At 40.1% G+C, this 23,904-nt stretch overlaps 1 protein-coding gene across 6 annotated transcripts in view; it reads left to right on the top strand.

Moving 5' to 3' along the window:
- The window catches only part of ACOT12 (acyl-CoA thioesterase 12), a 66,290-nt gene that overhangs the window by 13,542 nt on the left and 28,844 nt on the right, over nt 1-23,904 (top strand). For 5 of the 6 annotated variants that reach the window (XM_003899882.4, XM_009208704.3, XM_009208706.3 and 2 more), the window contains 3 exons: nt 9,313-9,373; nt 17,335-17,436; nt 21,560-21,695. In XM_003899882.4, coding sequence (XP_003899931.2) covers nt 9,313-9,373; nt 17,335-17,436; nt 21,560-21,695 — 299 coding nt within the window. The remainder of the gene's footprint in view (nt 1-9,312; nt 9,374-17,334; nt 17,437-21,559; nt 21,696-23,904) is intronic. The other variant, XM_009208710.4, reaches the window with a different exon arrangement.

Below are 23,904 nucleotides of genomic sequence, written 5' to 3'. Positions count from 1 at the left end.
GTTTCCACAAGAACAGAATCACCTAATGAAGCATTTCTCAGAACACATCCCTGTCATTAAACTAGGCATAACTATAAGTAGATATTCATCATTCCTTTTAATATCTACATAGTACTCCATTGTGGAAGCACACTACATTATTCAACCGGTCCTCCACTGGTGAACATTTAGATTATTTCCAGTCTTTTGCTATTACAAATAATATTTCAATTTGCAGTCTTGTGCAGATGTCTGTTTGTATTTTTGCCAGTATATTTGTAGGATAGATTTCTTTCTTTCTTTTTTAAGACAGAGTCTCGCTCTGTCACCCAGGCTGGAGTGCAATGGCGCGATCTCGGCTCACTGTAGCCTCTGCCTCCCAGGTTCAAGCGATTCTCCTGCCTCAGCCTCCCTAGTAGCTGAGACTATGGGCACGTGCCACCACACCTGGCTAATTTTTGAATTTTTAGTAGAGACGGGGCTTTGCCATGTTGGCCAGGCTGGTCTCGAACTCCTGACCTCAGGTGATCCACCTGCCTCACCCTCCCAAAGTGCTGGGATTACAGGCATGAGCCATCATGCCTGGCCTTTGTGGGATAGATTTCTGGAAATTGGATTGCTGAGTCAAAGGGTAAATGAATATGTCATTTTATTAGACATTGCCAAATTCCTCTCCATAGCAGTTGTTATGTAGGTTTTATCAGTTTTCAAACTTTTAAAATTAAAGGTTAATAAAACTGCGCCAGAAATTTAAATTTGTTCAGATTTCTAATATACAAATTAATTGTTTATATAAATATGCATATGTATGTATTATTAAACTCTTTCTTTACCTCCAGTTTTTCTGCCAAAAAATGCTACAGATTATGACAGGTATGTAGAGTAACAATATATGCTCAAAGGCTTTAACCAGATGCGGTCACTCTTCTAGGTAAACCCAACTGGTTCATCTTATAGACTGTCTTTAATATATCTAGACCAGATGCAGTGGCTCATGCTGTATCCCAGCACTTTGGGAGTCCAATGCAGGAAGATCATTTGAGCCCAGGAATTTAAGGCTCCAGTGAGCCATAATTAAACGACTACACTCCAGCCTGGATGACAGAGTGAGATATGTGTATCTGAACAAGCCTCTCTACTATGATTAAAATAGTGTGAATTGCAATTATTTACCAGAAGTCTGAATAGGGTAATGTTTCCAAGGCTGTGGAGCCAGATAAGACCAGGGTTTGAACTCTGATCCTGCCAGTTGCTACGTCACCTTCTAAGGCCATTTCCTGATGGGAATGAAATGGGAATGATAATGCCCACCTCATGGGATTACTGCTTAGTGAATGGTGTGTTGTTAGATTATGATACAAAGCATTTAGCATGGTGCTTGATTTTTATTATTATTATTATACTTTAAATTCTGGGGTACATGTGCAGAACGTGCAGGTTTGTTACTTAGGTATACATGTGCCATGGTGGTTTGCTGCACCCATCAACCCGTCATCTACGTTAGGTATTTCTCCTAATACTATCCCTCCCCTAGCCCCCCACCCCTTGACAGGCCCCTGTGTGTGATGTTCCCCTCCCTTTGTCCATGTGTTCTCTTTGTTCACCTCCCACTTACGAGTGAGAACATGCACTGTTTGGTTTTCTGTTCTTGTGTTAATTTGCTGAGAATGATGGTTTCCAGCTTCATCCATGTCCCTGCAAAGGACACAAACTCATCCTTTTTTATGGCTGCCTAGTATTCCATGGTGTATATGTGCCACGTTTTCTTTATCCAGTCTGTCACTGATGGACATTTGGGTTGCTTCCACGTCTTTGCTATTGTGAACAGTGCCGCAATAAACATGTGTGCATGTGTCTTTATAGTAGAATGATTTATAATCCTTTGGGTACATATCCAGTAATGGGATTGCTGGGTCAAATGGTATTTCTAGTTCTAGATCCTTGAGGAATTGCCATGCTCTCTTCCACAATGGTTGAACTAATTTACACTCCCACCAACAACGTAAAAGCGTTCTTATTTCCCCACATACTCTCCAGCATCTGTTGTTTCCTGACTTTTTAATGATTGTCACGTAACTGGCGTGAGATGGAATCCCATTGTGTTTGATTTGCATTTCTCTAATGACCAGTGATGGTGAGCTTTTTTTCTTAAGTTTTTTGGCCACATAAAAAAGTAGCTTATCCAATTCTGTGAAGAAAGTCAATGGTAGCTTGATGGGGATAGCATTGAATCTATAAATTACTTTGGGCAGTATGGCCATTTTCACGATGTTGATTCTTCCTATCCATGAGCGTGGAATATTTTCCCATTTGTTTGTGTCCTCTCTTATTTCCTTGAGCAGTGGTTTGTAGTTCTCCTTGAAAAGGTCCTTCACATCCCTTGTAAGTTGTCTTCCTAGGTATTTTATTCTCTTTGTAGCAATTGTGAATGGGTGTTCATTCATGATTTGGCTCTCTTTTGAAAAGTGTCTGTTCATATCCTTTGCCCACTTTTTGATGGGGTTGTTTTTTCTTGTAAATTTGTTTAAGTTCTTTGTAGATTCTGGATATTAGCCCTTTGTCAGATGGATAGATTGCAGAAATTTTCTCCCATTCTGTAGGTTGCCTGTTCAGTCTGATGATAGTCTCTTTTACTGGGCAGAAGCTCTTTAGTTTAATTGAGCCCATTTGTCTATTTTGGCTTTTGTTACCATTGCTTTTGGTGTTTTAGTCATGAAGTCTTTGCCCATGCCTATGTCCTGAATGGTATTGCCTAGGGTTTTTTTTTTTTTAGAATTTTTATGGTTTTAGGTCTTATGTTTAAGTCTTTAATCCATCTTGAGTTAATTTTTGTATAAGGTGTAAGGAAGGGGTCCAGTTTCAGTTTTCTGCATATGGCTAGCCTGTTTTCCTAACACTATTTATTAAATAGGGAATCCTTTCTCCATTGCTTGTTTTTGTCAGGTTAGTCAAAGATTAGATGGTTGGAGATGTGTGGTGTTATTTCTGAAGCCTCTGTTCTGTTCCATTGGTCTATATATCTGTTTTGGTACCTGTACCATGCTGTTTTGGTTACTGCTGGTATAGTTTGAAGTCAGATAGCATGATGCCTCCAGCTTTGTTCTTTTTGCTTAAGATTGTCTTGGCTATTCAGGCTCTGTTTTGGTTCCACATAAAATTTAAAGTAGTTTATCCAATTCTGTGAAGAAAGTCAATGGTAGCTTGATGGGGATAGCATTGAATCTATAAATTACTTTGGGCAGTATGGCCATTTTCACGATGTTGATTCTTCCTATCCATGAGCGTGGAATATTTTCCCATTTGTTTGTGTCCTCTCTTATTTCCTTGAGCAGTGGTTTGTAGTTCTCCTTGAAAAGGTCCTTCACATCCCTTGTAAGTTGTCTTCCTAGGTATTTTATTCTCTTTGTAGCAATTGTGAATGGGTGTTCATTCATGATTTGGCTCACTGTTTGTCTGTTATTGGTGTATAGGAATGCTTGTGATTTTTGCACATTGGTTTTGTATCTTGAGACTTTGCTGAAGTTGCTTATCAGTTTAAGGAGATTTTGGGCTGAGATGATGGGATTTTCTAAATATACAATCATGTAATTTGCAAACAGAGACAATTTGACTTCCTCTTTTCCTATATGAATGCCCTTTATTTCTTTCTCGTGCCTGATTGCCCTGGCCAGAACGTCCAATACTGTGTTGAAGAGGAGTGGTGAAAGAGGGCATCCTTGTCTTATGCCAATTTTCAAAGGGAATGCTTCCAGGTTTTCCCCATTCAGTGTGATATTGGCTGTGGGTTTCTCATAAATAGCTCTTATTATTTTGAAATATGTTCCATCAATATCTAGTTTATTGAGAGTTTTTAGCATGAATGGGTTGTTGAATTTTGTTGAAGGCCTTTTCTGCATCTATTGAGATAATTATGTGGTTTTTGTCATTGGTTCTGTTTATGTGATAGATTTCGTTTATTGATTTGTGTATGTTGAACCAGCCTTGCATCCCAGGGATGAAGTCGACTTGATCATGGTGGATAAGCTTTTTGATGTGCTGCTGGATTCTGTTTGCCAGTATTTTATTGAGGATTTTCACATCGATGTTCATCAGAGATATTGGCCTGAAATTTTCTTTTTTTGTTGTGTCTCTGCCAGGTTTTGGTATCAGGATGATGCTGGCCTCATATAATGAGTTAGGGAGGAGTCCATCTTTTTCTGTTGTTTAGAATAGTTTCAGAAGGAATGGTACCAGCTCCTCTTTGTACCTCTGGTAGAATTCAGCTGTGAATCCATCTGGGCCTGGACTTTTTTTGGTTGGTAGGCTATTAATTACTGCCTCAATTTCAGAACTTGACATTTGTCTATTCAGAGATTCGACTTCTTCCTAGTTTAGTCTTGGGAGGTTTTATGTGTCCAGGAATTTATCCATTTCTTCTAAATTTTTTAGTTTATTTGTGTAGAGGTGTTTGTAGTATTCTCTGATAGTAGTTTGTATTTCTGTGGGAGCAGTGGTGATATCCCCTTTATCACTTTTTATTGTGTCTATTTGATTCTTCTCTCTTTTCTTCTTTATTAGTCTGGCTGGCGATCTATCTATTTTGTTGATGTTTTCAGAAAAACAGCTTCTGGATTCATTGATTTTTTTGAAGGGTTTTTCATGTCTCTATCTCCTTCAGTTCTGCTCTGATCTTAGTTATTTCTTGTCTTCTGCTCACTTTTGAATTTTTTTGCTCTTGCTTCTCTCGTTCTTTTAATTGTGATATTAGGGTGTCGATTTTAGATCTTTCCTGCTTTCTCTTCTGGGCATTTAGTGCTATAAATTTCTCTCTACACACTGCTTTAAATGTGTCCCAGAGATTCTGGTATGTTGTGTCTTTGTTCTCATTGGTTTCAAAGAACTTATTTATTTCTGCCTTCATTTCGTTATGTACCCAGTAGTCATTCAGGAGCAGGTTGTTCAGTTTCCATGTAGTTGAGCGATTTTGAGTGAGTTTCTTAATCTTGAGTTCTAATTTGATTGTACTGTACCCTGAGAGACTGTTTGTTATGATTTCCATTCTTTTGCATTTGCTGAGGAGTGTTTTACCTCCAATTATGTGGTCAATTTTAGAATAAGTGATATGTCGTGCTAAGAAGAATGTATATTCTGTTCATTTGGGGTGGAGAGTTTTGTAGGTGTCTATTAAGTCTGCTTGGTCCAGAGCCGAGTTCAAGTTCTGAATATCCTTGTTAATTTTCTGTCTCGTTGATCTGTCTAATATTGACAGTGGGGTGTTAAATCTCCCACTATTATTGTGTGTCTCTTTGTAGGTCTCTAAGAACTTTCTCTATGAATCTGGGTGCCTCTGTGTTGGGTGCATATATATTTAGGATAGTTACTCTTCTTGTTGAATTGATTCCTTTACCAATATGTAATGTCCTTCTTTGTCTCTTTTGATCTTTGTTCATTTAAAGTCTGTTTTATCAGAGACTAGGATGCAACCCCTGCTTTTTTTTGCTTTCCATTTGCTTGGTAAATATTCCTCCAGCCCTTTATTTTGAGCCTACGTGTGTCTTTGCACGTGAGATGGGTCTCCTGAATACAGCACACTGATGGGTCTTGACTCTTTATCCAATTTGCCAGTTTGTGTCTTTTAAGGGGAGCATTTAGCCCATTTACATTTAAGATTAATATTGTTAAGTGTGAATTTGATGCTGTCATTATGATGCTAGCTGATTCTTTTGCCTGTTAGTTGATGCAGTTTCTTCATAATGTCGATGGTCTTTATAATTTGATATGTTTTTGGAGTGGCTGGTACCGGTTGTTCCTTTCCATGTTTAGTGCTTCCTTCAGGAGCTCTTGTAAGGCAGCCCTGGTGGTGACAAAGTCTCTCAGCATTTGCTTGTCTGTAAAGGATTTTATTTCTCCTTCACTTATGAAGCTTAGTTTGGCTGGATATGAAATTCTGGGTTGAAAATTCTTTAAGAATGTTGAATATTGGCCCCCACTCTCTTCTGGCTTATAGGGTTTCTGCAGAGAGATCCGCTGTTATTCTGATGGGCTTCCCTTTGTGGGTAACCTGACCTTTCTCTCTGGCTGTCCTTAACATTTTGTCCTTCATTTCAACCTTGGTGAATCTGACGATTATGTGTCTTAAGGTTGCTCTTCTCAAGGAGTACCTTTGTGGTATTCTCTGTATTTCCTGAATTGGAATGTTGGGCTGTCTTGCTAGATTGGGGAAGTTCTCTTGGATAATATCCTAAAGAGTGTTTTCCAACCTGGTTCTATTCTCTCTATCACTTTCAGGTACACCAATCCAACGTAGATTTGGTCTTTTCACATAGTCTCATATTTCTTGGAGGCTTTGTTTGTTTATTTTCATTCTTTTTTCTCTTATCTTGTCTTCTAGCTTTATTTCATTAAGTTGATCTTCAATCTCTGATATCCTTTCTTCTGCTTGATTGATTCAGCTATTGATAGTTGTATATGCTTCACGAAGTTCTCATGCTGTGTTTTTCAGCTCCTTCAGGTCATTTATGTTCTTCTCTAAACTAGTTATTCTAGTTAGCAATTCCTCTAACCTTTTTTCAAGGTTCTTAGCTTCCTTGCCTTGGGTTAGAACGTGCTCCTTTAGCTCGGAGGAGTTTGTTATTACCCACCTTCTGAAGCCTTCTTCTGTCAGTTCATTGAACTCATTCTCCATCCAGTTTTTTCCCCTTCCTAGCAAGAAGTTGTGATCCTTTTGTGGAGAAGAGGCATTTTCGGCCTTTTTGCACTGTTTTCTCCCCATCTTCATGGGTTTATCTACCTTTGGTCTTTGATGCTGGTGACCTTCAGATGAGGTATCTGAGTGGACGTCCTTTTTGTTGATGTTGATGCTATTCCTTTCTGTTTGTTAATTTTCCTTCTGACAGTCAGGCCCCTCTGCTGCAGGTCTGCTGGAGTTTGCTGGAGGTCCACTCCAGACCCTGTTTGCCTGGGTATTCCCAGCAGAGGCTGCAGAACAGCAAAGATTCCTTCCTGTTCCTTCCTCTGGAAGCTTTGTCCCATAGGGGCACCTGCCAGATGCCAGTTAGAGCTCTCCTGTATGAGGTGTCTGTCGGCCCCGACTGGGAGGTGTCTCCCAGTCAGGATACGTGGTGGTCTGGGACACACTTGAGGAGGCATTGTGTGCCTTATCAGAACTCAAACGCTGTGCTGGGAGATCTGCAGCTCTCTTCAGAGCCATCAGGCAGGGACGTTTAAGTCTGCTGAAGCTGCGCCCACAGCTGCCGCTTCTCCCAGGTGCTCTGTCCCAGGGCGATGGGAGTTTTATCTTTAAGTCCCTGGCTGGGGATGCTGCCTTTTTTTCAGAGATGTCCTGCCCAGAGAGGAGGAATCTAGAGAGGCAGTCTGGCCGGAGCAGCCTTGCTGAGCTGTGGTGGGCTCTGCTCACTTCGAACTTCCCGGTGGCTTTGTTTACACTGTAAGGGTAAAACTGCCTACTCAAGCCTCAGCAATAGTGGACGCCCCTCCCCTCACCAAGCTCGAGCATCCCAGTTTGACCTCAGACTGCTGTGCTGGCAGCGAGAATTTCAAGCCAGTGGATCTTGGCTTGCTGGGCTCCATGAGCGTGGGACCTGCCAAGCCAGACTACTCGGCTCCCTGGCTTCAGCCCCCTTTCCAGGGGAATGAATGGTTTTGTCTTGCTGGTGTTCCAGGTACCACTGGGGTATGAAAAAAACACTCCTGCAGCTAGCTCGGTGTCTCCCCAAATGGCCGCCCAGTTTTGTGCTTGAAACCCAGGGCCCTGATGGTGTAGACACCGGAGGGAATCTCCTGGTCTGCGGGTTGCAAAGACCATGTGAAAAGCTCAGTATCTGGGCCGGAGTGTACTGTTCCTCACAGCACAGTCCTTCACGGCTTCCCTTGGCTAGGGGAGGGAAATCCCCCAACCCCTTGCACTTCCCTGGTAAGGTGATGCCCCACCCTGCTTCGGCTCACCCTACATGGGCTGCACCCACTGTCCAACGAATCTCAATGAGATGAACCAGGTACCTCAGTTGGAAATGCAGAAATCACCCCCTTCTGCATCGATCTCGCTGATAGCTGCAGACTGGAACTGCTCCTATTCGGCCATCTTGCCAGCAAATCCCATGGTACCTGATTTGCACACAACATTCAATAAAGAGTAGTCATTGTTATTAGTATGGCCACACTGAGAAACATTAAACTTCATTTAATTAATGACAGGGATTTTTATTGTTAATGAATTGTCGATAATTCCTTGGTAATCTTTTGGACTTTATCTGTTTACATCCCAGCATCCCAAAGAAAGATTGGTCTCCTTGAAGTCAGCAGTTTTGTCTTATTAATCACTGTGTCCTTTGACCCGGCTTAATGCCAGGACTACTCAGTAAAATGCCAGTTAACTCAGTAAGCATTAGTGAAATGTATAAGTTAGAAAAATAAAAGATGTTTTTAGGAAGTTTGAAAATGAAGAAAAGAAAAACATCTTGAGATATAATAAGTTTGAGAGAAAGATTTTGGAAAGAAGAAGCCTTGAACATTGTCATAGACTGATGGAGAATTGGGGAAGAGGCAAAGATTGAAGGCAGAAAAGAGGACAGAGTTGACGAAGCAGAGCCAACAAGGGAGGGGACAGGATCACGGGAGGATGGGACCAATGGCACAGGTAAAGAATGAGATTAGGTCTCAAGAGATTCCCTCTTTCCCTGAAAAGAAGAGCAAAGAGAAAGGTGCAAATGCAGTTTAACTTTGAAGTTAAGGAAGAAAAATCCAGGGGGCTTCTATTGGATAACCTCTTACCTTCTGCTAAGGGGAAGGGATTAGAGCTGACTGAAGGGCCTGAACACAAAAGTTTTGGAACAACGTCAGGTTACATGATCGAAGTGAGTAGACCACCTAGCATCAATGAGGGCCCATACAAACCAACTGAAGCTGATCAGTTTGCCTGCTTGCATTTTTGTATATTTGTCCATTTATGCATTAACTAACTTTTAAAAATAAATATCAGCTGTATAGATTTGCTGGTGTATTTGTCTTAACTTCTCTTGGAAAAACAGCTGCTGTATAGTCAGTATGTGTTGCGGATTTGGAGTCATGTCGCACACTATCTCTGCAGAGGTTCTTTTCTGTTTAAATATTGGTGGTCCACTAACACCATAAGTGTGGTTTACAGTAATCGGCCTTTGTTTTTAAGCACTGTCTTTTTCCATTATCATTAACCTGAATTTCCCATGCATGAACATTATCAGCATGATAAGGTGGAACTGCTTTATGGCATGCATTTAAGTAATCTTTAAGTCTGATCTGAAATAAAATGTGCTAGAACTACTGAGTTTTTTGGTTTGTTTGTTTGTTTTTCCCTAGAGTTGGACAAGTTATAACCATCAGAGCAAAAGTTACTAGAGCATTCAGCACAAGCATGGAGGTAAGAGGCACCTTTTCAAACGGCTGCCTATTGGTGCTCATTTCTTCATTGTTTACAAAGGGTAGAGCAGGAGGCCTAGACTAATATTTGGAGTTAATGAGATTCTCTATTTCACAAGGCTCTGGAATGTATAGTCAGGTCACAGGTAAACAATAGGCAGCGGATGTTTCCAGTGTTTCCTAGCTAAAATTCAACATGGCTAGGCATGGTGGCTCACACCTATAATCCCAGCAATTTGGGAGGCTGAGGCAGGAGGATCACTTGAGGCCAGGAGTTCGAGACTAGCCTGGGCAACATAGCAAGACCCAATCTTTAAGAAGAAAAAAAAAAGCCAGCACAGTGGTAAGTGCCTGTAGCCCTGGCTACTCAGGAGGCGGAGGTGGGAGAATTGCTTGAGCCCAGGAGTTTGAGGCTACGGTGAGCTATGATTGTACCACTGCATTCCAGCCTGGGTGACATAGCAAGACTTTGTCTCTTAAAAAAAAAAAAAATTCACATTTCAACATGATACAATACAGTATTTCTACATAGAAGGATATACAGAAAATAAACCTGCAAGAGAAAAGGACACTCTTAATTCTTTATAAAGTATAGATTTTATTTCTTAATCATGCTGACTCCACTATTATTCTATTTGTTCTCCATCCCCTCACCCTCTGATAGAAACTAGTCCCATGATTAACTAGTTTTTGAAAAGCAGGATAACTGGACTTTAGTAAGAAGGTAAATTTAGAAGATTTTTTTTCTGCATCCACTTCGTTTTCTTTTCTCTACCATTGTGAATACCGGATTCTCAGGGGCTCTTGAGATCTCTATTCAGGTTAAATTAGGAGGAAAGGCATTGCTGGATCTCATATTGCACCTTCCAGCTTGCTCAGGAGCCATCCTTCGATCTCTGGGCATGAAGACATGGAAGAGCTTGTATTCGTTTGCTAGGGCTGCCGTAACAAAGCACCACAGACCGGGTGGCCTAAACACAGAAGAGTGTTGTCCCATGGTTCTGGGAGCTAGAAGTCCTACATCAAGATATGGGCAGGGCTGGTTTCTCTGAGGGCTGGAGGGATAATCTGTTCATGCCGCTTTCCTATTCTCCCATGACTCTCTGTAGTCTTTGGTATTTCCTGGCTTCTGCTGCATCACCCGATCTCTGCCTTCATCTTCACATGTGTTCTCCTTGTGTGGGTGTCTGCTTCCAAATTTCCCATTTTTATAAAGATATCAGTGATATTGGATTAGGGACCTGCCCCACCGCAGTCTGGCCTCATCTTAACTAATTACATCTGCAACAGCACTATTTCCACGTTTACATTCAAAGGTATTGGGGGTTAGGACATAAGAATTTGGAAGGGGGAACACAGTTCAACTGTAACAACTGTTTTGACAGTAACTATGCCCTTGGTGATGGCTTTACCCTGATGTGGTCACCTCTTTTTTTAATTTTTGTTTTTGTTTTTGTTTTTGAGATAGAGTCTCACTCTGTTGCCAGGCTAGAGTGCAATGGCAAGATCTCGGCTCACTGCAACCTCCGCCTCCCGGGTTCAAGCAATTCTCCTGCCTCAGCCTCCTAAGTAGGTGGGATTACAAGCGCCCGCCACCACTAATTTTTGTATTTTTAGTAGAGACGGGGTTTCACCATGTTGGCCAGGAGGGTCTCGATCTGACCTTGTGATCTGCCCGCCTCGGCCTCCCAAAGTGCTAGGATCGATCACAGGCATGAGCCACTGCGCCCGGCTGATATGGTCACTTTCTAGCAGTATCCAAATAAACAGAATACAAAGCACTTGAAGAAAGCAGAAAGGAAATGCTTGTGAAAGAAACAAGCTCTGTCAGTGAATGGTGTTTCTGGACGCTGTTTATTCAACTGCAGAGCTCTTAGCCTTTGCACACAGGAGCCTCTGGGGTTGGCCTGTCTCCTGAGGGCCACACATTCTCCTGATAGACAGTCCAAATATAGATAAAAGCTCCTTTTCATTTCTCCTTTTCCTCCTCTTCCTGAGACAGGCTAGAATTTCTAAAGGAGGCTTATCTAAAAGCTAAGAAAAGAAAAATAAAACCCAGTGAGTTTGAAACCACAGATTTCTGATGCTAGGGAAAGTAAACCCTAGCCTCCACTGACTTTCTAGGCCTGATCTGCCATGCAGAATTTTGTTCTCTTTCATCTTCTGCAGATCATGACCAGGGAGCCTCTAGATTTTGTCGTACTTTCTACCACCTGGTAGAAATTTCTTGGATTTTTTTTTTTTTCCCTAACTCTAGATGCCAACTAAATATTTTTATTTTTACTTTTTCAAACTGGAAATGTCCTTTATGGTCATCCTGTTTAATTTCAGTTTCCTGCCACAACTGAGGCCAGCCCTCTGCTAATTTGTTGAGCAGAAATAAATGACTGGCTTCCGCCTGAATCCACAGCAAGCAGGAGCTCTGCTCTGTGCCAAACCCACTTCCAGGGGATTCTCAGACTCTATTGATCAGTCTCTTCCCTTTTCCCCGCTCTGGAAGGTGTGCGATGCATTACTATTAATAGATTATATTGTCCCATTTGCACTAAGAGCACATTATATGAGGGTTTTTTTTTTGGTCCTTAGAACATGTCTTTAAAAATCAGTTTTATTGAGATACAATTTATAACATTAAAATTCTCCCATTTTAATTATACATTTTGCTGAGCTTTGACAAAGTCATACAGTTGGATCACCACCACTATAATATACAATGTTCCCATCACTACACGAAGCCCCCTATGCCCCTTTGCAATCAGCTCCCTCAGGTCCCAGCTTGTGACAACCACTCATTTACTTTAGGTCGGTATCCTTTTTTTTGCCCTTTACTATATTTTGTATAAATGGAATGATACAGTATATATAATCATTTGTGTCTAGTTTATTTTACTTAGCATAATGTATTTGATTTCTGCTACTGGTTATTATATTATTCTCATTCTATTAATTTTGGGTTTAGTTTGCCTTTCTTTTTCTAGTGTCTTAAGGTAGAATCTTGGGAAATTGATTGAACTTTTCTTTTTTTCAAATATAAGCATTTAAAATCATAAAATTTTCCTCAATGTATTGCCTTATCTGCATCAAAATATGTCCTTTTTTTCTTGTAAATTCTTCCCTGACCTCTAGTCTGTCTAGATATGTGTTGTTTAATTTCCAAATCTCTGATGATTTTTCCAGACATATCTTTGTTTTTGATTTCTAATTTAATTCTTTTGCAGAGAGAGAACATACTTTTTATAATTTCAATTATTTTAAATTTGTTTAGACTTTTTTAATGACCCAAAATATGGACTATTATGGTGAATGTGCTATATGTACTTGAAAAGAATGTGTTGCTTATAGTCAATGAAGTATTCTGCAGATGTCAGTTAGCCTAAATTGTTTCATAGCATTGTTCAAGTCTTCTGTATTATTATTATTATTGTTATTATTATTATTATTATTTTGAGATGGAGTCTTGAACTGTCTCCCAGGCTGGAGTGCAGTGGTACGATCTTGGCTCCCTGCAGCTTCCGCCTCCCGAGTTCAAGTGATTCTTTTGCCTCAGCCTCCCGAATAGCTGGGATTACAGGTGTGCACCACCACACCCAGCTAATTTTTGTATTTTTAGTAGAGACGGGGTTTCACCATGTTGGCCAGGCTGATCTTGAACTCCTGACCTCAGGTGATCCATTCACCTCAGCCTCCCAAAGTGCTGGGATTACAGGTGTGAGCCACTGTGCCCTGCCAGGATTCTTAACTCTTCCTGATGTTGTGACCCTTTTATCATTATGAAGTGTACCTTTTTATCTCTGGTTTTTGTTTTGAAATCTACTCTGTCTGATATTAATTTAGCCGGACACGCTTTCTTTGGATTAGTGTTTTTCCCCCATCATTTTTCTTTTAACCTGTCTTATTTGTATATGTAAGTGGGTTTCTTATAAACAAAATATATTTGGATGCTATTTTTTTATTTATTCTAACAATCTCTGCCTTCTACCTGGAATATTTAAACTGTTTACCTTAGATTATCTGTATGGCAGAGTTGAAATCTATCATCTGGCTATTTGTCTTCTATTTCTTTCATCTGTTCTTTGTTTCTTCCTGTCCCCATCTTTTCCTGCATTTTTTAGAGTGGAGTAATTTTTAGTAATCCATTTTATCTCCACTGTTGGTGTTTTCACTATACATATTTGTTTTGCTTTTAGTGCTTTTTCTCAGGTTTGCAATATGACTACTTAACTTATCTGAGACTACCTTCAAATAATATAATATCCCTTTGAGTATAGAGTAATACCCTTATAACAGTATACACACTTCCCTTCCCATGTCCCAGCCTTTGTGTTATTGTCATACCTTTTACATGCACATATGTAGGAGGTAAACCCTATAATACATAGTTATTATTTATGTTTTAAACAGTCAACCATCTTTTTAAAAGAATAAAAATGAAAAGAATGTATTTTTTATATATATATACACCCACATATTTGCCATTTCTGTGTTCTTTATTCTTTTGTGTATTGTGTGTCTCCAGATTTCTCCCTAGTGTCATTTTCCTTCTGTCTGAAGATATTCCTTTAGCATTTTTCTTTTCAGCTTTTGTGTAAAAATGTCTTTGTTTCATCTTCGTATTTAAAAGATGTTCATATTCAGTAGGTATAGAATTCTAGCCTGGCGGCAGAATTATGTAAATTATGATATGACTTGGGTTTTTTGAGCTGCTGGATCTATGGATTTATAGTTTCTAAGAAATGTGGATTTTTTTCAACTATTTTATCTTCAAACTTTTTTCCTGTCTTTTGTGCTCTCTCTCCTTTTGGACTTTAGAGTTTTAGACTTCTTGTTAATGTTCCACAGGTCACTGATACTGTTCTTTTTTTTTTTCTTTCAGTCTTCCTTTCTCTTCATGTTACATTCTGTGTAGCTTCTTTTGTCATCTTCAGCTTCACTGACTTTTTCCCCTGCATTAACTAAACTGCTCTTAATCTTATCTGGTTTGTTTTTTATTTCAGATGTTATATATTTTTTTATCTTAGAAAGTCCCACTTTGTTTTTTATATTTTCCATTCTTTCCTTACTATTTTCATCTTTTTCTCTATGTTGGAAGTCAGCAAACTATGGTCTATAGACCTGTTTTATGAATAAAAATTTTTTGAAGCACAGCTATACCCATTCATTTATGTTTTGTCTGTGTTGCTATCACAGTACATTGGCAGAGTTGAGTAGTGGCAGTAGAGTCCATGTGACCACAAAACTTAAAATATTTACTATCTGGTCTTATCCTTTAAGAAGATGTTGCTGGCTCCTGTTCCAAATCTCTGAGTTCATGGTGCCTATATTTAATTGTTGTTTTAATATCTTTTGTTGTCATTCCATCATTTCTGTTATCTGTTGTTTCATTTATATTACCTTTCACCTAATAATTTTCTTGCATCTAATAATTTTTATTCGATGCGAGCATTGTGAATTTTATATTGTTTAGTGCCGGCTTTTGTTATATTTCTTTAAAAAGAGTGTCAGACTTTTCCTGGCAGGAAGATGTTGTTACTTGCAGATTGGTTTGAGCTTTTAAAGATCTGTTTTAAACTCTTCTATGGAAGATTTAGAATACTCTACTCTATGGCTACTTTAGACCCTCTTCTAGGTTAGGATCTTCTGTTATCTCTGTGAAGGGGTTCTATATTCAGTGAAATCTGGCTGGAGAGAACTCAAAAGATCCCCAGCTGTGTGTGAGTTCTTGGAATTGTCCATGTTACAGTTTCCCAGGAATTGATTGTTCCTCAGAAACTGTTCTTGTCTGGCCTTGTGGGGTTTCACCCTGTATATAGTCCAGTTAGTATCAACTCAAAGACTCACATTCATATTTCTGGAATTCTTTCTTTTTTTCAGCTTACTTCTCTGGTACTCTACCCCACAAATTTTAGCTCCATTCAATTTAGCAGAGTTAGGTTTTCCTTCCCTAACCCAACTGTAAATCACCTTTAGCCTGAGAACCTGGGAACGCAGTGCTCCTCTCATTGTTTTTCCCGCCTTGGGGATCACAGTCCTGTGTTGCCTATTTTTGTAGGTGTGAAAATAGATGCTTCCTATATTTTGTCCAGTTTTCTAGTTGTTTTCACAGAATGTAATTCCAATCTTACCTAATCTCTTATAACACAATGAAATTCTCCCTGGCATATGTTTTTGAAACATTTGGTTATCACATATAACTAAGTTAACTGTTCTAGTAGAAGATAGTGTTTAGAACTTATTTTAACACTCCAGAATTGTTGCTTTGTTTTTACTGTTAGATATTTTATTTTATTTTTCATTTGTCCATTTCTCTAAAAGCAGAAAGCTGTATAGGATTAAGGGTTGAGAGAGTTGGGAATAGATAGTTTAATTTTGGCTAATCACCATCTAGTTAATTTAGGATTTACCATGTAAATACTAATTTGCATTTATGAGTTGAGTGACTTAAAATGAGTCATAGATTATTGATTATTCTTTTTACATGGTGTACATGGTAAAGATACAGATACAGATATTCTTCATTGTTGGCAACACAGTGCTGAGCTGTGCCTGAGATCACTCATTATTTTCAGAAGATAATATTACTCATCTGAAACATTTGGGAAAAGGTTTATTAGCCAGAATCTAAAGACAAGTCCCGGAGTTTACCAACACTTCTGCAAAGTGCAATCCTGAGGACCAAGCTTCAGAGCTCTTCACACGGGGAAATCTAGCCCATTGTAGTATCAACATAAAGTGTCTCAGCTACCTTCTTATTACTCCTGAAAAATTAATCACAGAAACAAAGCTGTAAATACATGATGCAATTCTGTCCATGATGGGTTGGTCCTAGGAAACCCTGAGAGTATGCTGCCTAGAGACATTTTAAAAAAGAAAAAAAGCTCTGAGAGTAAAGGCTAAAAAAAGTTATGGTACATCTCTCTGGTGGTTTTATAAGGCAGTCACCAATATCTTGTTTTCAAAAGCATATTTAGTAATAATGAAGTTTAAAAGAGCTTATCATATATTGTCAAATTTTTAAAAATTGGAATAGGCCAGGTGTGATGACTCACTCCTGTAAGCCCAACACTTTGGGAGGCCGAGGTGGGCGGATCATAAGGTCAAGAGGTTGAGACCATCCTGGCCAACATGGTGAAATCTTGTCTCTACTAAAAATACAAAAAATTAGCTGGGTGTAGTGCTGCATGCCTGTAGTCCCAGCTACGACGGAGGCTGAGGCAGGAGAATGGCTTGAACCCGGGAGGCGGAGCTTGCAGTGAGCCGAGGTGGTGCCACTGCACTCCAGCCTGGCGACAGAACAAGACTCTGTCTCAAAACAAAACAAAACAAAATCAGAACATAAAACTGTAAATACATTACAATAATTTTATATACACATGCATATATGCACACATATTTCGTGTCATATGTATATATTATGAAATGTGTGTATATATTATGTAATATGATATATGTGTATTATGCGATATGTATGTTTATGTATTATATATCATAAATAATATACATTTATATATCGTATATATCATATACATTTATATATCATATATGATATGTCATATATGTTTATATATCATATATGTCATATACATTTATATGTCATATGTGATATGTCATACATTTATATGTCATATATGATCTATAAATATAAAAAGCTAGAAGAAAATTCAGCTAAAATTTAATAATTATTATCTCTGGGTGATGGAATTACTGATAATATATACTCTGGATAGTCAGATTCCACAAATTTTACATGATAAATAATTTTTATAATCAGAAAAAGTTAATTGTCCAATGTTATAGAACATCATTGAAAGAATTCTATTGCTTAAAAATAAATTAAAATTCTGGTTTCATTTTTAAAATGAAAGAGAGTAATGGTGCATACATATGACTACATTTTGAATGCTGAAATCTGAACTGTTTCTGGATGGCCAAGAGTGTATTTATTTATCTTTTTTTTCATTGTAGATCAGTATCAAGGTCATGGTACAGGACATGCTCACTGGCATTGAGAAGCTTGTTAGTGTGGCTTTCTCCACGTTTGTAGCCAAACCAGTTGGAAAAGAAAAGGTAAATTTTGTATATGAAGATGTATCTAGCATGTAATTCAGGGACATAGTAACAATTGCATCAGAATGTTATAGAAAAAAATGACATTTCTTCTTTCCATGAGATATACTTTCCCAAGATTTGTTATTCACCAATATTTATTGTAAAAGTTATCATTCTGTGGTAACATCAGAGGAACAGGAACTTTAGAGAAAAGTACCTTAGAGAAAAGACAATATAGAAAGTTTGTAAAATACAAAAAAATAATCCACATTGTTTTAAATGATCTGAAGGTCCTATCAGTTTCTTTAAAATACTGCCTACTGGTTTAGTGCTTTTCATTTGTGGTCATATAACTCAAAATTGAGTTAAAATAAAATCTTTTTTAAAAAAATCAAGAGCAATTTAGCAAGCAGTTGCATGTTATAGATTAACCATTGTTAATACCTGAAGGAAAATAGTCAACATTGCTGAGTTATTGAAGTTTAAAAATAAGCTTCTGGGCATGTGGGGTGAAAACACCCTCCGAAGCGATACTTTGGCCTGATGAGTGTGCCTAGCCGGCTGCCTGGCCACGACCCAGATCCACTCATCTGGAGGCTGCTGGGGATTTGCTCCTTATAATTTCTTGGCATTTTTTTTTCAGTGTCAGGGTGCCTGGAGGAGGGTCCCATTTAGTCTAAACACTGTGATAATTCAATCTAGAATATGAGTCTTTCACTCCAAGGATCATCCCAGAGCTAGACACAGTGGCTTCTCCTAGCCCTACTCTGAAGCAAGGAGAGGTCCTTCTCAGTCTCTTTGTCTGAAGCCTTCTTCAGACTGCCTCCCACTTTAAAGCCAGACAAATGTTTCCACTGTACCCAGGAGAGGTGGTGGCAGAACCACACTCACCAGCTCCTCTTCCTCATGTGAGCCAGGAGGCATAGAGATGGGCTAGGGCTGAGATGGATCATCATAGTGCCAGTGGCAGGTGTCCCTGCAGAGCTTTGTACCCGGGGGCACTTCTCCCACTCTTAGTCTTTTGTTTTTGAGCAGAGTCTCACTGTCACCCAGGCTGGAGTGCAGTGGCACAATCTCAGCTCACTGCAACCTCCACCTCCCAGGTTCAAGAGAGTCACCTGCCTCAGCCTCCCAAGTAGCTGGGATTACAGGCTCCTACCACCGTGCCTGAATAATTTTTTTTTTTTTTTGTATTTTTAGTAGAGATGGGGTTTCACCATGTTGGTCAGGCTGGTCTGCCCACCTTGACCTCCCAAAGTTCTGAGGTGTGAGCCATGGCCCCTGGCCTCCACTCTCAGTTAACATTAAACACGTTGCAAGGCAAATTCATATTGCCCAAGGGTGTTGTTTTTCAAATGGAAGTTCATATCAGCTAATTCTATTTGTTAAAATGAGGTTTTCTGGGCCATATCATGGACCTACTGAATTAGAATCACTAGCGTGGAATCTTGGAATCTGTACTTTGCCAAAGCATCCCACAGAGCCTGTGTTCACTAAAATCTGAGACACTGAGATAGTCTTCCCAACCATTCTGTTTTTCCTGACATCCCCACAAATCTCCAGACTCTTGGAAATGAGAGATTATGAGATGGGTGCAGGTGCCCATATCTGAGAGCAAGTGACAAAGGAACGCACCTTGCCATCCCATTCCTTTGCATGGGGCAGCAGAGGAAGTCTGTCATTTTCCCCCTCCAGCCTCAGACTTCTCACTCCAACTTCATGGATGTGTGGAATAAGAATATAATAGTTGGCCGAGCATGGTAGCTCATGCCTGTAATCCCAGCACTTTGGGAGGCCAAGGCGGGTGGATCACCTAAGGTCAGGAGTTCAAGACCAGCCTGGCCAACATGCAGAACTCCCCCCACCCGCCCTACTAAAAATACAAACATTAACTGGGCATGGTGGTGCATGCCTATAATTCCAGCTACTTGGGAGGCTGAGGCAGGAGAATCACTAGAACCCAGGAGGCAGAGGTTGCAGTGAGCCGAGATTGTGCCATTGCACTTCAGCCTGGGCAGCAAGTGCAAAACTCCGTCTCTAAAAAAGAAAAAAAGAATAGAATAGTAACACTTCAGTCCAATCTCTCTTGAGACTGGAGAACTGGTTTCTGAAAGTGGAAAGTCAGATCCATTATGGTGCTAGCATAATTGGTTGGTTCAGATAACCTTAATTGTAAAGCACCTTTCCAGACTAACTTATTTCCTAGTTGCTAATATGCTGGTTCAGTGGCTCATCACAAAGAGATCCATGAAAAATCAGTGGTTTGGTTTGAACCCATAGGACTACCTGAATCACTGTTCACAGTGAGTTTATTTTAGGATGAAATTGGTTCAAAGCATAATGTAGGCTGATTAAAAAACAAAAAAGAAATTGGCAATGATTAACCAGACTTAGTTCAACAATTGCACAGGCCAGATCATTGAAGGGACGTGCAAGACTCCACAGGGTACACTCATGCAAAGCCTTACTAAGCTAAAGCAGATGGTGCGGCAGGAGAAAGCAAGCACAGGCCAGCCTCAGAGAGGGCCGAGGCCTCCAGGCACAGCCATGCCTCAGGGGCCTTAGTCACACAAGATGTACTTCTGTGGAATAGGAATCACCAAAACATACGCAAGGTATCTTGGTTTCAGGAGAACCAACACACAAGTTTACCAAGCAGTCTTGTATACCCTGCTAGTCACACAACTGAAACAACACTACAAAAATTGTTAAATCAGGCTGGGTGCAGTGTCTCACACTTATAATTACAGTGCTTTGGGAGGCTGAGAAGGAAAGATTGCTTGAGGCCAGGAGTTTGAGACCAGCCTGGGCAACATAGTGAGCCCTCATCTCTACAAAAAATAAAAATAAAAATAAGTTAGACAGGCATAGTGACGCTTGCCTGCAGTCCTACTGGGAGGATCCCTTGAGCCAGGATTTTGAGGTTACAGGAAGCTATGATTACACCACTGTGCTCCAGATTACACACTGTACAACAGAGTTTCAAAAAAAAAAAAAAAAGGAGTTAAACCAGTGCATGCCATCAATCTACACACTCCTAACCAAACTCCACAAGGTAGTCCAGGGGAGTTTTGGACTTTAAGCAGCATATTATAAATCACCAGCTTATTTTTTTTTCTTTTTTTTTGAGGTGGAGTCTCACTCTGTCTCCCAGGCTGGAGTGCACTGGCATGATCTTGGCTCACTGCAACCTCCTTTTCCTGGGTTCAAGCGATTCTTGTGCCTCAGCCTCCTAAGTAACTGGGATTACAGATGCGTTCCACCATACCCTGTTACTTTTTGTATTTTTAGTAGAGACAGTGTTTCACCATGTTGTCCAGGTGCAGTGGCTCACACCTATAATCTTGAACACCTGACCTCAAGTGACTTGCCCGCCTCAGCCCCCGCAAAGTGCTGGGATTACAGGTGTGAGCCCCCACACCCAGGGATCACTAGCTTATTTCATCCTTATCTTGGTCAAGGGTCAGTACCAGACTTTGAGTATCTTGGAAATAAGCATGGAGCTACCCCAGTCCAGCTTCAAGGTGACCCTTCCTTCTACACACAGTGTCAGCAGAGGACATTTATGTAAGAATTTGAGCTCTTGGTTCTGTTTCCTCATATTTCCAGGTTTCTGGAGGTTGGTGAAAGCTTTATTCCCACATATTGATTCTTTTGTTTTGCTTGTTAGATAATGTTTTCACCATGTAATGAAATTTCCAAATTGGGAATACCTCATGGTATAAGATAGCTTTCTCTAGAACATCTTTATTCCCTCTCTTTGCTTTCTTAATTTTGCAAAAGACAGGAAACATTTAGATTTCAGTGGAGTCAAAGTCTCCCTCCTCATTCATCGATTTGAATAATTTCTTATTTTGTAGTTCTGTTGAAAAATTTTAAAAATCAGGGAAAATTAATAGAGAGAACTTTTTAAAACACATATCTTGTTGCATGAAGAAATAATTAAGCCTGTGTTGATTTTTTTAGTTTAAAAATAATTTAAGAAAAAATTTAGTCATAACATGTTTAGTGAAAACACTCATGAAAATTCTATTTACTTGAGTTAGAGAACTATGTAGCATATCATTTGTTTTTGCAAAATTCATGCTGTGCTTTTATAATTTAACAAGGTAATAAAAGATAAATGCTTTTCTTTCTCTAGATTCATTTAAAACCAGTCACACTTCTAACTGAACAAGATCATGTGGAACATAATCTGGCTGCTGAAAGACGGAAAGTTCGATTACAACATGAAGATACCTTTAACAATTTAATGAAGGAAAGTAGCAAGTTTGATGGTCAGTAAATCCACTTATAAGGACTTTAATTCTATGACTGTGACAGGCAAAGGAGCCTTTTCTTAGAGCACACTTATTTTCACCTTATTATTACCATTCAATCCTGATGACACTAGGTATCTTTTCCAACAAACCTGGTGACTAGAGAAGGAAGGGCCTGGCCATTGAGAATGTAACTGCTGACACCTAACGCCTCTTTAAATTGGAAGATCTCCAGGAGAGGAGATGGGGAAAAAGAGTGACAGGGACCAGGCAGTCATTAGTAAGCATGTGTTCGCTAATGATGGCTGAATGAAGGGTTGATGACAATGCCGTACTTTGACACGGTGCTTCGTGGCTCACTAAGCAGTTTCTCATCCACAGTTTCATAGGAGCTGCATGTAATCTCAACAGAGCAGGAAGCTGCAACTCTGAGCAGGAAAGAAACTTGCTAAAGATCATATGGGATATGAGCGGAGGCTGTAAGATCCTGCTCCTGTTGCCTGGTGCTTTCCACAATCACCCTGTGTTTTATGAGCCACACTTCCTTCGTTCTCTGGCAGTGATTTCCTGGGCTCTTTGATGCCTCCTGGAGCCAGACTGGTGGGGAAAGGCAGAGCACCGCCCCTGCCCGTCCTCTGCCCTTTCTTTTTGTCTGACCCCATCTTCTGAAGCCCCAGGGGATGCCAGTGGAGAGCACAATGAGGGAGGGGAGGAAGTGGAGTGAGCCTGCCCAGGCCCCACAGGCTGACTGCTGCCAGGAGGGCAGAAGGTTCAGCACCCCTTGGCTCCAAAGGAAGGCACAGGAAGAAGAGGAAGGAAAGCAGAGGACAAGAACGTGTCAGAATAAGGATGTCAAAAGAGAAGGAGAAAGAGTGCATAGAAATGCCAGAGGAAAGAGAGAGGTAGCAGCCAGTGTAGCAGAAGTGCAGGGCCTTTATTCTGCCCCAGGTGATATCCTGGGACCACCCCACAGAAGACCTCGGGTTAAAAAAGAGATTTTTCAAAGGTTTCTACTCATTGCTGACCTTTCAAAGGGCAATACCCATTACCAACTTTGTTTGTTTTTTTTGATTTTTCTTTGAGACAGAGTTTCACTCTTGTTGCCCAGGCTGGAGTGCAATGGTGCGAACTTGGCTTACTACAACTTCTGCCTCCCAGTTTCAAGCAATTTTCCTGCCTCAACCTCCCTAGTAGCTGGGATTACAGGTGCCTGCCACCATGCCCAGCTAATTTTGTATTTTTAGTAGAGACAGGGTTTCGCCACGTTGACCAGGCTGGTCTTGAACTCCTGACCTCAGGTGATCCGCCCGCCTCAGCCTCCCAAAGTGCTGGGATTATAGACATGAGCCACTGTGTCCAGCCCAGATCAAATTATTTTTAAGGAAATGAAGACTTCATCATTAAATGACGGTGTTAAGAGGAGCAAGTCTCTGTTTGTAAAGCTGGTCTCAGCACCAAAATACATTTCAAATGCATTTTGCTCAAGTAATGAAATAGCTGAACCGAGAGAACAACCCTGAGGCAGATGAGACAACCATTAATAAAAACCAAAACCTGCTGTCTCCTCATCCTTAAAATCCCAAGGAAGAATGAAATGACAGATAAAATACTTACTAATGAGCAAACCCGTACTATGCATGACAAGTAAATCTCTTAGGACATCTTAGGAAAACTCAAGCATTTTACACAGTTTTTAATAAGTATATGCAGTTTCCCTAGTTTCACTGGTCTTCCTTTCCACAGTTATGTCTTTTAAGAAAAGCTTTCTGTCCTCGTTGAAATTACACTACCTGAGTTCATAAGGAGAAAGTAGAAATAAGCCACTAAACAACCAGAAGTCTGACTGACAATGTCAAAATACAGTTGTTCTTTTTTTTCTTTTTTCTTTTTTCTTTTCTTTTTTTTTTTTTTTTGAGACGGAATCTCACTCTGCCGCCCAGGCTGGAGTGCGGTGGTCGGATCTCAGCTCACTGCAAGCTCCGCCTCCCGGGTTCACGCCATTCTCCTGCCTCAGCCTCCAGAGTAGCTGGGACTACAGGCATGCACCACCACGCCCAGCTAATTTTTGTGTTTTTAGTAGAGATGAGTTTTCACCACACTGGCCAGGCTGGTCTTGAGCTCCTGACCTCAGGTGATCCACCCGCCTTGGCTTCCCAAAGTGCTGGGATTACAGGTGTGAGTCACCGCACCCGGCAAGAAACAGTTCTTTTGAAATCTGTACATGTTT

Source organism: Papio anubis, chromosome 5 (genome assembly GCF_008728515.1).
Source record: "Papio anubis isolate 15944 chromosome 5, Panubis1.0, whole genome shotgun sequence".
In the NCBI taxonomy this organism is placed as follows: domain Eukaryota; kingdom Metazoa; phylum Chordata; class Mammalia; order Primates; family Cercopithecidae; genus Papio; species Papio anubis.
The sequence above is the reverse complement of the archived record's forward strand: the minus strand, read 5'-3'. Positions and strand labels throughout refer to the sequence as shown.